This window comes from Dermacentor albipictus, chromosome 9 (genome assembly GCF_038994185.2).
Source record: "Dermacentor albipictus isolate Rhodes 1998 colony chromosome 9, USDA_Dalb.pri_finalv2, whole genome shotgun sequence".
Taxonomy (NCBI): domain Eukaryota; kingdom Metazoa; phylum Arthropoda; class Arachnida; order Ixodida; family Ixodidae; genus Dermacentor; species Dermacentor albipictus.
Genome location: NC_091829.1, coordinates 121,912,944 through 121,929,017, shown reverse-complemented (window position 1 = coordinate 121,929,017; position 16,074 = coordinate 121,912,944). Strand labels below are relative to the sequence as shown.

Sequence of the window (16,074 nt, the reverse complement as noted above, 5' to 3'; positions counted from 1 at the left end):
TGCAAACAAAAGCCGCAGCCGTCCCCCGAAAGAGGGTCAGTCAAAGTCCAGGAGCTCCTACCAGGACACCGAAAGCTATAGAGTACACTGATAGTGACAGTAATATCCATGGATAATATGGCAAACAACACAAAGACCGGACACATTGAAATCTGGCAATGGAATTGCTGCAGGCTACGCACTAAATTGGCTAATTTCACGCACTACATAGAATCGGCGCCAATCCCTCCCGACGTTATCTGTATTAAGGAAATAGGGAAACAAAATCAAAAACTCAAAGGGTACGAGCTTTATGCTCACCGTGACTTCCCTCAAGTAGCCACCTTTGCCAAGAAGGATGTCGCGATTAGCGTAAATTATTTTTTTCGGGAACCTATTCAGCACCAGATAATCACGATTTGGCCGCAGAAAAGGGGCAAACCTAAAACAATTGTTGTCAACGTTTACAGTTCTCCCAGAGAAAAACAGGCAGATTTCGAAAATGTAGTGGCCACCGTGGTGCGACTCGCTCAAGGTAGGGACAAAGCAATATTGTTAGGCGACTTTAACGCACAACACTCAAACTGGGGCTACAGTAGAGACAATCCGAAGGGCATATTGTTAGCAGACGTTGTAGAGCGCTACGGACTTTTCCAGCTAACCCAACCGGATCTCCCAACACGAATCGGGAGCAGCGTGTCCCAGGACACTTCCACCGACCTCACGTTCACCAACAACGAAAGTGAAACGCGATGGACGAACGTAGGTGAAAACCTAGGAAGCGATCACTATATCTTAAGCATATCGGTTAATGCAGCCAGGATTCGAAGAGCTGTTGGCAAGGCAAGGCTATCCAACTGGGCCAAATTTTGTGAAAAACAGAACACAATCGGCAGCATAACAGACGTAGGAGAATGGGCCGAGTGGATCCGAGTTATTCACTCTGGGGTCACAAAAACAATTGAAACGACAACGGAGGCTCCAGCCGTGGATCGTCACCTCTTGCATCTCTGGGAAGCCCGGAGAGGCCTCACAAAAAGATGGAAAAGGTAGAAGCTTAATCGCAAACTCAGGATACGGATAGCTCAGCTAGCGCAGGAAGCTAACGAATACGCACAAAAGTTAAGCGACAGCAATTGGCGTCAGTTCAGCGACTCCCTTCGGGGCATTCTGACTACAAAGAAAACATGGCACATTTTTCGAAGTATGATTGACCCGGGAGGAATAAAAGCAGTCGCGGATCGCACACTCAAGCAGCTTTAAAATGAGTTTGAAGGTCGGGAAGCTGTCATGATAGACAAAATGGAAGAGGTGTACGTAGGAACTGTACCGACCGGGCAATCCACCAAACCCGTTTCCGAAGGTCAGGACCAACCGGAACTGGACGCCCCCATAACTTTTGAAGAGGTTTACGCAGCGGCACACTCCTTCAAGAAAAACACGACACCAGTGGTTGATCAGGTCACGAACGCAATGATTCGCAATCGAAGTGACGACACACTAAAGAGCTTGAACAAATTCTTTCACGACGCGGTCTGGACAGAGGACGGCGTCCTTCCAAAAGAATGGAAGGAAGCAAAAAATATTCTTATTGCAAAACCAGGTAAGCCTCGTAACATCAACAACCTTCGACCCATCTCCCTAACGTCGTGCGCGGGGAAACTATTTGAAAAGGTTGTGCAGGTCCGGCTCTCGAACCACATAGAGCTAAACAACATGTTCCCCTCCAACATGTTCGGTTTCCGACCCCACGTGGCAGCGCAGGACGTTTTTCTGCTACTAAAGCATGAGGTCCTGCACCCCAACAGAGGGTCGGAAGATAAATTTGTACTGGCATTGGACATCAAAAAGGCCTTCGACAGGATCTCCAACCACACTATTCTGGAGGGACTGGAAGCGGTGAGCTGCAGAACGCGAATTTATAACTTCGTGAGCTCGTTCCTCAGCGACCGCACGGCCACAATCGGATTAGGCTCCACGAGGTCCGACACCTTCAACTGTCCCGACAGAGGTACCCCTCAGGAAGCTATACTCTCTCCACTGCTATTTAATGTAGGGATGAGAAAGCTAGCCCTGGAGCTAGATAAACACCCGAATCTCGGTTGTGCGATATATGCCGATGACATGGGATGACGGAAAGAAGCAAGAAACCCTTCAAAAGGCCACAGACGCAGTCGTGGAATACGCGAGGGCGGCGGACATGGCGTTCGCACGCGAAAAATCGGAATTCATTCGGGTGCGTGCGAAATACGCAATAAAGAAGGACTGGATGCCGCTCATTCTGACTCTCGACGGGGCGCCAATTCGTGAAGTGGAGACACTCAGAATATTGGGGATGTGGATACAGCAGAACGCTGGAACATCTCACAACCTACAAAAACTAAAGGCGGTCACAGGAAACGTGGCCAGAATGATACGGAGAGAGGCAAGAAGCAGAGACGGCCTAACTGAGGGAGAGAGCATCAGCCTGGTTCACGCATTCGTAATTAGCCGAATCACATACGCCCTTCCCTATCAGGCCTTGACAAACCAACAGATTAAACAGGCAAACGCGATAATAAGAAAAGCCTTCAAAGCCGCCCTTGGTCTTCCCGAATGCGCTAGCTCAGAGAGATTCGAGGGACTGGGCCTGCACAATACTTTTGACGAGTACGCAGTCGCGACGTTATATGCCCAGAAAGAACGACTTTGTTCTTCAACTCAGGGCAGGAAAGTATTGGCGAGGTTAGGCTTTCCGCTGAGACCCCAGTATTGCGGAAAGGAAACGGCAAAGATAGACCGCAATGTTCGATCGCACATCGCAGTGGTCCCAATTCCCGAAAACATGAACCCCAAGTACCATCCCGGACGACGCAGAGCAAGGGCAAAGACCCTTCACAAACGTTTTGGCATGGGACCGGGGGTGTATTACACGGATGCCATTCGAGCCAGCTCAGACACTTTCACCATAGTCTCTACATGCAACAACAACATAACAACGGCATCCTTCAGAACCACCTCGGCATGCGTGGCAGCGGCTGCAGCCATCGCCTTGGCCATTCAGGACGCCGAGCGCCAAACCAATTTTGCTGTCATATTATCCGACTCACAAGCGGCTTGCCGCCTGTTTTTACAAGGAACGGCACCCAAATCAATAATCAAAATTTTAGGCACTCAACTAGAGGGGCACCACACTATCGTATGGTGTGCATCACACGAGCGACTGGCAGGAAACGCTAGAGCAGACCGTATTGCTCGAGGTTTGAACGTCCGAGCAACGTCATGGCCTAGCGACGACCTTTCACCGAATTCTCGTGACATACTCCTACAGCAAAGGCAGGAGCTAAGACGTTTCGGACATCCTCACTCCGATTTAAACAGCCATCAGGAGAAGGACTGGCGTCGTATTCAGACGAATACATACCCCAACCTGCACCACCTACACAGAATACACCCCACGAGGTTCACTGACGAGTGCCCGTGGTGCACAGACACACCCACGCTAAAACACATCACATGGGAGTGCACCAGGAGTCCTCCGCACATACAGTCCCATATTACACCAACATTCACTAATGAGGAATAGGCAGTGGGAGGCATGGCTTGCGGACGAGGGTCGGGAGAGCCAGTTGGCTCTTCTGGACCAAGCCCAGCGAGCCGCTCGGGCCAGTGGGGCCCTGGAATAGGGGCTCCAACCATCGAGCCTTATTTTATTTACAATGAATAAAGTTTTACTCTCTCTCTCTCTCTGTTCTGTTCAGCAACACTGCAGGTCAGTTACAACAAGTGATTGATGATCTTAAAAGAGAGAGCGTAAGAGGGGGGTTGAAGATTAATATTGTAACGTTGATTGAAGACGAGTCTTAAAAATATAGGCTTCTCTTTATTGGCGGGCCAGAAGAAGAGCGTGAAGCGTACGCGCTTCGTCTTCCATGGCGCCGGCCATTTCGCGCGCCGTCCCGCGGTGCGGAAGCCCCACAACATTGTGTCAATCGGCCCCCATGCGAAAAGCGACCATCTCGGTCGCGTGAGAAAATTCTTTCAGCGACGACAACAAATGGAGCTCCTCAGGTGCAGCTCGGCGTTCACGTACGCGCATAGTAGGGTTTCATGCGCACTACATGAAACACTTCAGCGCGAGGACGACGACGGGGCGAACCGGGGTGAGAACTGCAGGGGACGACTTCGTAGGTAACGTCACTGAGGCGGCGTGTAACGTTGTAGGGAGCAAAATACCGGCGGAGCAACTTTGCCGAGAGTCCACGGCGACGGATGGGCATCGACACTCATACGAAGGCGCCGGTATTCTAACGGACGTCGCGTCGACCCTGATTGTACCGAAGGGTGTCGGCAAGCTGTTGGCTCCGGATACGATGCCGAGCAAGCTGGCGGGCTTCTTCAGCTATTTGTACGAACTCTTCTACGTGTTCGCTGGTCGGGCTATTATCAGCCAGAGGTAGCCTGGTGTCAAGTGTGGACGTGACGTGGCGGCCGTATACAAGTTCGAACGGCGTGAACTGTGTAGTCTCCTGTGCAGCAGTGTTATACGCGAACGTTACATAGGGTAAAATCTCATCCCACGTCTTGTGCTCTACGTCGATATACACGGAGAGCGTATCAGCCAGCGTTCTGTTCAGACGTTCTGTTAATCCATTGGTTTGAGGGTGATACGCAGTGCTCCTGCGGTGAGAGCAATGCGTCAGCTAGAGAACGTCCTGCATAAGTGCGGCTGTAAATGCTGTACCGTGGTCGGTGATGACAACAGAGGGTGCAGCATGTCGTAGGACGATGTGGCGTACAAAGAACTTGACAATTTCATTCGGGTTTGCTTGCGGAATAGCTTCGGTTTCGGCGAACCGAGTTAAGTAGTCGGTAGCAACGACTATCCATTTGTTGTGCGAAGAGGTCACTGGAAATGGCCCAAGTGGATCCATTTCTATTTGTTGGAATGGTGCTTAAGGAGGGTCCACAGGGTGGAGAAAGCCAGTCGATTTAACTGGGGGTTTCTTGCTGCACTGACAATGACGGCAGGTCTTGACGTACCGTAGCACAGAAGAAAAAAGCCGGGGTCAGTAACACTTCTGGCGTATCCTTGCTAATGTCTTAGTGAATCCCAGCTGTCCCACACATGGCTCATCATGGCAGGCTTGAAAATGTCTTACATACGTATTGTCTTACATACGTACGTACAGGACATACGTATTGACACCGCTTCCGCAATTTTTCCTCTTAAGGACGCTATTGTGCAAGTGGCACGATGATAAGCCGCTCACAAGCCAGCGGGGTAAAACACCTGCTACTCCTTGAAGGTGCTCGTTCAACGGCAGCAGCTCAGGGTCAGCGCACTGGTGCTCAGCCATCTTTATGGCGTCAATAACGCTGACAAACGGCAAGCCATGGTCAGGGTCCGATGACGTCGTAGGGAGTGGGGAACGTGACAAACAGTGAGCGTCGCTGTGTTTCCTCCCAGATCGGTAGACATCGGTTATGACATCCTCTTGTAAGCGCAGGCTCCAACGGGCTAGTCTGCCTGAAGGACCCTTGAGGTTGGCAAGCCAGGACAGCGCGTGGTGATCGCTGACAGCCTTGAAGTGTCTACCGTACAAGTAGGGTCAGAATGTACCAATTGCCCACAGAACCGCTAAGCATTCTTTTTCAGTGATTGAGTAGTTCTTCTCAGCCTTGGTGAGACTGCGGCTTGCATAAGCAATGGGGCGTTCCGCACAAGCTTGCCACTGCACAAGAACTGCACCGAGACCCGTATTACTGGCGTCAGTATGGATTTCAGCGTCAGCGTCTTCGTCGAAATCAGCAAGTATCGGGGCCACTTGCAAACGCTGGCGCAACTCATTGAACGACTGCTGCTGCTCGCCCGACTCCGACCAAATGAAAGGCATATCGTCGCGTGTGAGCCGTGTCAGAGGCTCAGCAATTCTCTAGAATCCCTCGACAAAGCGCCTATAATATGCACACAAACCAAGGAAGCGTCGGACAGCCTTCTTGTCTGTGGGTAGCGAAAACTCGGCGACGGCAGCTAACTTGTCGGGGTCTGGTCGGACGCCTTTAGGACCAACGACATGGCCAAGAAATTTGAGCTATTGAAACCCGAAGTAGCACTTTTCAGGCTTGATGGTGAGGGCGGCAGTACGGATCGCAGCGAGGGCACTCTCGAGTCGTGCGAGATATTCGTCAAACGTGCTCGAGAACACGACGACGTCGTCCAAGTATACGAGGAAGGTTTGCCATTTGAGTTCAGCAAGCACGGTATCCATCATCCGCTGAAAGGTGGCAGGTGCTGAACAGAGACCGAAGGGGAGAACTTTGAACTCATAAAGCCCATCAAGTGTCACAAACGCTGTTTTTTTCACGATCCTCTTCATGGACTTCGATTTGCAAATACCGTGATTTAGGATCCAACGAAGAAAAGAAATTGGCATGCTGTAGACGATCCAATACGTCGTCGATTCGTGGCAATGGATAAACATCCCGCATGGTGACACGGTTCAACGTTTTATAATCTACACAGAATCGTAGTGTGTTGTCTTTCTTTCTGACTAACACTACAGGGTATGCTCACGGGCTTGTGGACTGCTGCATCACGCCGTCTTGGATCATCTCTTTCAGCTGATGCTTGATCGCTTCCCTTTCCACTGGAGACACTCTGTAAGGATACTGATGAACGGGATGTGCGGACTCGTCTGTTATAATGCAGTGCTTTGTGATGGACGTGCGCTGTACATTAGACGACGTTGAAGAACAGTAAAAAAATTCATTCAAGAGACTCAATAGATGGTCGTTCTGATGGTCTGGCAGAGCAGCGTTAAGGTGAATCCGTTCTTTTAGGCTCGGTAACTCAGATTGCTGAGACGATGCGATTTCGAATGTGGCAATGTCAGTAACATCAATGGTTTCGCGAAGAAATTCGATTGTCGTTGCTCGCGGTCCACCCTGATATTCGTTGCTAAAGTTTGCTAACAAGACGGCTGAACATTTGTGGCAAACCTGAAGAAGCCGTCTGGCTATGCAAACGTGGCGCTCAAGATGCAGAGGGATTTTTGCCTCCGCAATTCCTTCGGCGTCATCCTCCATGTCGCATCGGACAAGGGTAAGCACGCTGCTCTTGGGTGGTAACGTGATGTGATCGTCAGCTACGCGAAGCGCGATGTCACGGTCGTTGCCATTGTTGTTCGCTACGCCTTGCGCAGTAGCAAAGCTAACTCTAGACTCTTGCAAGTCGATGATGGCACCGTTCGTCTGAAAGAAATCCATGCCTAGTATGAGGTCCTTCGAACATTCAGGAAGAATGACGAAGTCGCCGATATAAGTGAAGCCCCGATTGTTGACTCATGCCATGCACCGGCCCATTTGAGTTATGAGGTGCCCTCCTTCAGTACGAATCTGAGTCCAGGTCCATTGCGTCGAAACTTTCTGCAGGATACGCACGAGATTCTGGCTCATGACAGACTTGTCCGCACCCGTGTCGATTAACGCCGTGACTTGGTGGTCGTCTATGGTAACTCGTACATCGCAAGATACTGAAACCAAACTGCACTGCTTTCTCTGCGTCTCAATTACGTCAGCTCAAGGTCGTCTTAGTGGAGGATCATCAGCGTTCGCAACGTCAGCGACCTCACCTCCGGAGGTCGCTGGACTGTTTTTCGGGGAGGCAGGGCTGGGTGAGCGACGCCTTGTTGCGCTCGGCGCGTACACGGGGCTGGAAGACCTGTTTCGGGCGGGTGACGGTTACCGGGGGACACGGAATCGTGGGGCAAACGAGGTCCTGGCGTCCGCGAGGTAGGCTTCAATCTCCAGGGGGCGTTCACCATTGCGTGGGCACGGTGCATTCAGTGAAAATACACGAAGCCCAGCTCGGCGGTAAGGACACACCCTGTAGAGGTGATCGGCTTCACCGCAATGAAAACACAAGGACGTCCGGTCTGCAGTGCGCATGCGTCGCTCTTGCGGGGTGGTCGTTTTTCAGACATCAATGGCGTGAGGCGAGTATTGAAGTCGGCGGTTGCTTGTTCAACGGCGCGCACACCATGGAAGTCCGGGATATAGTGCGCATCGTGAAAAGTTGGACACAACGAACTTCGCGCAGCTTCCGCATACGACATGCGAGGCCGTGGCTGCCGCACCTCGTGCTGTGGTGCCTCGCTTCGCTCCGGGACTTGTACTGCCTGCCTAATTTCTTCCCGGACGACCTCAGCCAGAGTGAGCCGCGGTATCGATACCGGAGCCACCTGAAGCTTTTGGAGCTCCTCTCGGACAACAAGCCTAATGACCTCCTGCAAGGCGTTGGTATTGTCCAATGGTATAGCGAGAGGCTCACGCAATAGGGTCGACACGTCGCGGTTGTGCTGCCTTGTTCGTTGGTCCAGTGCCTTTTCCATTGATATGGCTTCCGCGAGAAACTCTGCGATGGTATTTCGTGGATTGCATATTTTGCCACCGAATAACTCTTGCTTGACACCATGCATCAGGTTCCTGACCTTCTTTTCTTCCGGCATGAGTGGATCCATGCGTCGGAAAAGTCGGCACATATCTTTGACAAACATTGCGACGCTTTCATTCGGCAGCTGTACTCTCGCCGGAATTAAAGATTCGGCTCGCTCCTTGCGATCGAGGCTGGCGTATGTGCTGATGAGCTAGCGTCGGAATTCGTCCCATGTCGATAAGGCCGCCTCACGGTTCTTAAACCATGTCCGCGCGTAGTCCTCGAGGGCAAAGTAGGCGTTGCGTAGCTTGCGCTCTGGAGTCCAGCCGTTGAATTCTGCGACACACTCAAAGTGATCGAGCCAGTCCTCAACTTCCTCGAAAGTGTCCCCATGGAAGGACGTGGGAATTTGAGTCTGGCTAAGGACGACCTCGGTCGGTGCCGTTGAGGAAGAAGACGGAACTGATGTACTCATCTTTCCGACTAAATTGGGTAGAGGTTCGTGCTCTGGGGGCAGTCCGTGAAGTCGACGGCTTGTCCGTACGTGAACAGGAGTCAGCTCGACCGGACTTCGTCCTGGGCTTGTAGACGGCGTTCGATCAGGGCGTGGTAGCATTTACCCAGCACCTCCACCAGAAAAATGTAACGTAGATTGAAGACGAGTCTTACAAAATATACGCTTCTTTCTAATGGCGGGCCAGAAGAATAGCGTGAAGCGTACGCGCTTCGTTGTCTTCTATGGCGCCGGCCGTTGCGCGTACCGTTCCGCGGTGCGGGAGCCCCACAGCATTGTGTCAATATACAGAAGACAAAGATAATGATGAATACCGAGGCAAGGGAAAAAGAGTTCAGGATTGCCAGTCTTTCTCTAGAATCTGTGAACGAGTACGCTTACGTCGATTACTCAAAGGGGACCCTGATCATGAGAAAGAAACTTACAGAATAACAGTGGGATGGTGTGCATACGGCAGACATTGCCAGATTCCAACTGGAAGCTTAGCACTATCGCTGAAAAGACATGCGTACACTCAATGCACCCTGCTGGTGCTAACAAATGGGACAGAAGCTTGGAGGTTGGCAAAGTAGCTTGAGAACAAGTTAAGGACCACGCTCTTGCGATGGAAGCAAGAATGTTAGGCTTAATGTTAAAAGACAGGAAGAGACAGGTGTTGATCAGAGAACAAACGGGGATAGATATATTCATCGATATTTAGAGAAAAAGTGAAACTGGGCAGACTATGTAATGCGTAGGTTAGATGACCGGTAGACCAGTAGAGTTACAGAATGGCTGCCAAGAGCAGGGAAGAGCACTCGAGGACGGTAGAAATCTAGGTGTGGTGAAGAAATTAGGAAATTAGCAGGCGCAAGTTGCAGTCGGTTGGCGCAGGACAGGAGTCATTGGAGATCGCATTTTATTCTTTTGTCCTGCAGTGGAGTTCAAATATACTAATAATGATGATGATGCACAGTTTGTACATGTAATCAAGGCGTCATAATATGCTGTGTGCTTGGGCACAGAGGCATCGAGGGTAATATGCTAGCCCACACACTAGGCACATCCGCAACAACAAAAGGTTTGAACTCATCCATAGCTGTACCCGCATACATTTGAAACCTTTCATGCGAAGAAAAATTGCCGACTATTGACAGTGCTTGTGGGGAGCCCAAACTTCGAATAAACTTCATTTAGGGGAACTACAGTTAAGCACTTTCTCTTTAATAATAAGATCACGACAAACATTACGCTATTATGTCTGCTAAGAATAGGGCACACATGCGGTGTACACCATTTCTGCTTGACTGAAGATGGACCTCCTACATGTGGCAGATGCGGTGAAAGGCTGACCGTCATCCACGCTATTGTGAAATGCCCCGAAGCAGAAATCGAGAGAAAGAAACGTTTGCCTTTTGTATACCAGCAACATATTCCATTACACTCAGCACAGTTTCTTGTCGTCACAAACACATTATTCAGCACGAAACCTGTTTAAATTTTTTTTCAATATCATTCTTACATTGCAAATTATGCACCCAAATTTACGTAGGATAGCGTCTTACCAGAGGCTGCTGCTGCGTTACGTACAATTAGTATAGCACGTGTCTCCAGGCCCGTGCATTCAAGGGCGCTGATGAGGCTGTAGAGCTACGTTCGCCTTCACATTTTATTACATCATCCCTACGTAACAAAACATTTGTTGACATAACTAATATCCCTGTCACTGTCATTGTTGTAATAGTTTTATATTTTACGCAAGTTGCAACGACTGATTTTAGGCCTATTAACAGCGATGCTACATGCCCCATTTCCAGTTCTTTTCACCATTTCATAAAGGATTAATTAAGAACCAATTACCATGTTTATGGCACTCTTTGGCACATCTGGCCCTTGCGCCATATAACCCCATGCATCACTCAATCAGCTTTGCGAAAGGATGACTGCTTTAGAGAAGCTGTTAAGACGACAAGCATTCGCTGGTGAAATAGCACAGAAAAAAAAGAAAACTAATTGATCGAAAGAGCAAATTGATCAAAACAAATAGATCTGTCTGGTTATTGCGCATCTCTCTGGTTGTTCCTGATTGAGCAACAAACTAGCCAGCCTTATTTAGCACTTCTATTGTGTAATTCAAATCAGCAAGTCTAGCCAGAAGCTATCTCTGAACAGATCTGTACAATTCGATAGGATGCTGATAAAATTCTTAATCAAAATTGAAAGAGCGTGATCACCACATCAATGAAAACAGGAGAGCGTTTATATTTACAAAATGTGTCATTTTGCCGCGCAGCCGAACAACATTGGCTTTGAAAGCAATTACCCATCATCAATGCGCATGTAGGTTTGCAGTTAACATTGCTATGCAGGACACCGCATTGCTTTGCAGCGTAGAGTTTGCTTCAGGTGACAGTGGTGGATTGTGCCCCATTGACGTAACAGTGAGACATTTCCACTTGACGTATTCGCCACATAAATATAAAAGTATAAACATCAAACAATGCCTTCCTTGCTAAACCTATCCATACACCATTCCACAAAATAGTTAGATCTATCAATTCAGGTCGCCTAGCAAAATTTAAAATGGTGGACGTTGACAGTGAGTCAAAATGAGCAGGAGCGATACATACCGGATACGTGACGTGGTATCCTTTGTTTCGGAGAACTTCCAGCTGCTGCTCGAGCACACCAATCGGGAGTGCTTTGCGTGGTTCAGATGTGGAACTCATAGATGGTCTGTGATAGCTGTGATCCAAATATTGCACTCTGTAAACATTAGGGTAAGTGAATTTTTTCCCCAAGCAGTTCCACATGCCCATTCGCTTTAACGCCCGCGCATAGACAGTAATCGTTTCTTTCGAAGTTACGGCAGCCAAGAAGAATATAGCTAGACAATTGTTATTCTTCCCCAGGAAACTAGGTTGATGGACGCAGAAAACACAAGCAATTGACGTAAAATGGGTGTTTAACCACTACAACGGCCTCAAGTATATTTTTTTGTTGCAGCAGAATATTTCCTTTTTTTCAAAGCGTCCCTACTCATTATGATTGACGTATGAGGTAAACTGCAGGACTGAGGCTTCTCCAAAAGATCTGCACGTATCCATGTTCTGTGTCATGCAATTCGCCCCCGGCCGGCGCAGTTAGCTATGAGCCCATCTGCTGATTTACATTACTTTCTAACATCGTTACCCAGGTACACCAAGTCGAGTTCAAAGGATTTCTTTTGGCAATCGCTCATCACAGCTGGGATAGATTGTCACTTCATTTCTTCATAGCGTTGCTCTCTGTATTTTAATGTCACCCTGAAATACACTACCTTGTTCATTTTGTTAGCGCAATAGGTTACTGGCTGTTTAATTGACGGACTGAATGATGTGCGCAAGTCCCATTTGCGCTTTAGGAAAAGTGCCGGGGAAAACTGGGCAGTTAGTCCTAAGATAGGCACTTTCGTCCCTCAGGGACGAAATCGCAGGAGTGTGCGTGCCGTGTGCAAATATCGCAGAGTAAGCGTTTATTCCGTGATCGGAAAGAGAACAATGGCATGACGCACGGCACCCGCCACCCTCCCATGCACTCCGCTCTTTCTCCCTCGTTCCGCCGAGTGAGGCGGCGGAAACGCTGTAGTCTGCGTAAATGGCAAATAATTTGAAATTTTGTGCGTGCTCAATTGAACTACATGCAGGGTAGTGAAATGCCTCTTAGCCAGAAAATTGCGTAATTTCTATAACGTTGAAAATTGAGGTCCCTGTGCTTCATGCGCTCACTATAAGTGAACAATGCACATTTTGCATAAACACCAAATCCATTCCCGCCTACCTCTCCCATACAGTGTGTCCCGTCGTTTCCTTATTTAACATTAACGCCCAGCATTTCTATTCTTCACATATATATTTGATTTATTTTCTGCACGTTTGCACCCTACGTGACTTACAGGCCAAATACCGTGACCATTCACTTTATTTTCTGCGCCTTCCTAACGCCCACAATAGTACTTCAACGTTTTCTTTTGTGCTTCTGCAGATGTTCTTCCGCTGATCCAAGTCCTCCGATACTATTTGACGGAAAGGAAATACCACTTTAGTTTCATGAGACTGACTACTCTCTTACGAGCAGCATATTGCTAGTTCATCTTCATCATAATTTATTTTTCCTTAAGCACCCCATTCGGCGTATTACATAAGGGAGGGGGGTTTACAGAAGAAAAGGATAGAAACAAAGATATGGTTACAATTTCCTACAAAATCCAGCCTGTGGATTCGTATTATAACAAAAAAAAGATAAGCCAAAAGGCACACTGAATAGAAATCAGAACAGTCGCAATGTCACAATCCGCAGAACAGCCACAATGTGAGACGGTAATCCCAAAACAATGAAGGCGCAGTACAGTCATAAGGTTAGGGTTTAAGAGGAAGCTTTAGCTCGGGCCCAACTCCGACGCGGCCTATTCAAATACATGTAAAACACAAAAACGTTTCTCATAGATAATCCCTGGACCGGTTTTAATGAAATTTGTTGCATTCGAGAAAGTTAAATTCTAGTGAATGTTGGAAGCGGGATTTTTATTTTTGTCTTGAATTTTGCTAAAACGATTCTCAAAAATTCGCGAGCTTGAAAAAAAATAGAAGCACGAAGTTTACATATTCATAGCTCTGCATCAAGAGCAGATATCGTGATTCTGCAAAGGGCATCCATTAGGACATTCAAAGCGGACAAATTTGTTATGTCATTTTATATCTTATGTGAATTTGTTACGTTGTATACAGGGTTTCTGCAAAGGACCTATTTCCATATTACGAAATTTTTAGATTCATGTGCAACATACTCATTTCGTACTCTTTAGATGTACTACGAGGTGCAACTCACAAAATTGTGTTATCATTTTTCTTTGCTGAGTCACAGAGTTGTAAACATTACAGTTTCGTTTTTTCAAAATTTTCAATTTTCGCCATTTTTTTATGAAGAATGGAAGACCTAAATAGAAAATTCGAAACAATAAGTCATTAGATTTTAAGTTTTTCTTTTAAATGCAACAAGTTTCATCAAATTTGGTGCAGTGGTTGCTGAGAAAAACGAATTTTCCTTTTACATGTATTTAGAAAGGGCCACCCGAGCTAAAGCTTCGCCTTAAGGTAATCAGTAAGCAGCTGCTTGGAGATAATGGCGTTGCGCTCATTGACAACTCTATCTGGTAAATTGTTCCACTCTGCAGTGGCGCTAGGCAAAAACGATATATTAAAGGAAAATGTTGAACCATGCAAGCGCTGTATGCTGCAAGAGTTCAAAAAGCCGACGAAATTTGTAAAGCTTGGTGTGATTAGATGCCTTCCCTGCAGTTCAGGGAAAATATAATAAAGTCGCTTGAAAAGGCACAGTTTTCTACTTTTCCGACGCAACACCAATGGCTCGAGTCCTAGAGATGATTTACTTGCACTGACACTTTCTTCACGGCTGCACCTGGAAGTGATGAGTCTAGCGGCACGATTTTGTGTCTATTCTAATATATTAATGAAGTAAGCTTGGTGCGGGCTCCAAATAGCTGAGGCGCATTCATGTTTACTTCGAATGAAAGTTCCATAAGCTAGTTTTCTTGTGGATGAGGGTAAAGCGCGAGGGTACGTCTGACGTAGCCAAGTGATTTACTGGTGTCGGTAGCCAATTTTGTTATGTGGTCGGACCAGGTCAACTTGATAATAATGGTGATACCGAGATAGCGATACGATTCAACGGTGAATAGGGCTATCGAGTTTTAAAAGTAAGGATGATCCTTGTTAGAGTGTTTACGAGATACCCGCGTAACCTTACATTTGAAAATGTTAAGTTTTGTTAGAGTTGGAACACCAGGTTTCTAATAAATGTAAGTCTTTTTGGAGCATTGCATGGTTGGTTGGGTCTGTAATGCGACGATAGATTAGGCAGTCATCTACAAAAAGTCGGATATTAGATATTGGATATTATGGCGGTTTATTGCTCAACCTAAACTAATAGCCTTCGCGTGAAGAATCACCATGTGTTGCAATCGCCCCAAGCGCTGCATAATAGGTCGCTGTCTGCCGAACGCAAGAGTGCAGATATTTCCAATGGCTGGCTCGTTTCTTTCGGCAGGCTTTGGGCATGCTCCTACAACTAAATGTATATACCGGGCATTTCAGCGAACACTGGATTTTTTTTAAAGGTTGCCTGTGGCAGATAGCACAATTCAAGTTCATGAGCTGGTCTGCTTGCGGACACTACTTGCAAAAAATTGAAATGCATAATCGAATAAATAACGAAAGTTTATCAATTCGGTTTTTAACTAGCTGCCTTATGGCTTATATTGCAATTTACAAATTCTAGCCGTGGACTTCGCAAAGGGGATTCACTTTGAATGAATTCTCAGAATTTCACCAATTTCTAGATAATAATTCCTGAACTTTCCTGAGAAATGCACTAGCGTTTCAGTTACTTTCTTAACAGAGTTTTATGCATTCAAGCACAAAAGTAATTTTAATGCCAATGCAATTCTACGCAAAGTTCGAGCATTAGTATCTCGAGACTGGTGTCACCCTGAGAATTCATTCCAAGATCCGTCTTGCGAACTGCGAGGCTAGAATTTTAAAGTGCAATATGTAACATAAGGTAATTAGTTAAATAGTTAATTAGTGAATTTTGCTAATGAGTCGAATATGCGTTTTCATTTTTTGTGCAAGTAGCGTGCGCCGTTTGGAGTAGGCCACCTCATAAACTAGAATTGTGCTATGCCACAGGCAACCTTTAAACATTGTGCAGCGATAAATAAACAATTATAATATGCTGTCGAATATTATCGCTATGGCCTCATTGACAATATGGTGGTTAAAAGCACACATCCTGCCTAAAAGTGCGCGTCTAACTCACTGTGACTTGAGTCGCAGATTTGTCGTCGCTGCTTCGCGATTCCCTTGGTGCGCTAATGTAGCCCAGTCAGCCACCTGTGCTCACGCATTGTGAGTCAGCGACACGCCCACAACGCTTTGATAATAAAGCATCACATTCACAACAGAGGGTAGCACCTCATGAGCAAGAGTGCCTAACAAAGCCGCAATAAATTTGTATAAATTTAGTTGCCTGCGCCTAGTTCTACCTGCCATCGATAAATTGTTGCCCGTGTTGAAGAAAGAAGCCATGAATCACCAAGATATTTTATTTACTTATTCATGGTAATAAG

At 47.2% G+C, this 16,074-nt stretch overlaps 1 protein-coding gene across 3 annotated transcripts in view; it reads right to left on the bottom strand.

Annotated features, from left to right (window-relative positions):
• Nucleotides 1-15,872, bottom strand: part of LOC135912586 (uncharacterized) — a 254,346-nt gene extending 238,474 nt beyond the window's left edge. The window contains exons 1-2 of one of the 3 annotated variants that reach the window (XM_065445081.2): nt 15,765-15,872; nt 11,519-11,654 (exon numbers count right to left, since the gene is read on the bottom strand). In XM_065445081.2, the coding sequence (XP_065301153.2) occupies nt 11,519-11,617 (99 nt within the window). In that variant the 5' untranslated portion in view covers nt 11,618-11,654; nt 15,765-15,872. Of the gene's footprint in view, nt 1-11,518; nt 11,655-12,822; nt 12,913-15,764 lie in introns of those variants that run through there. The other 2 variants (XM_065445082.2, XM_065445080.2) reach the window with 2 other exon arrangements.
• Nucleotides 15,873-16,074: the final 202 nt, after the last annotated feature.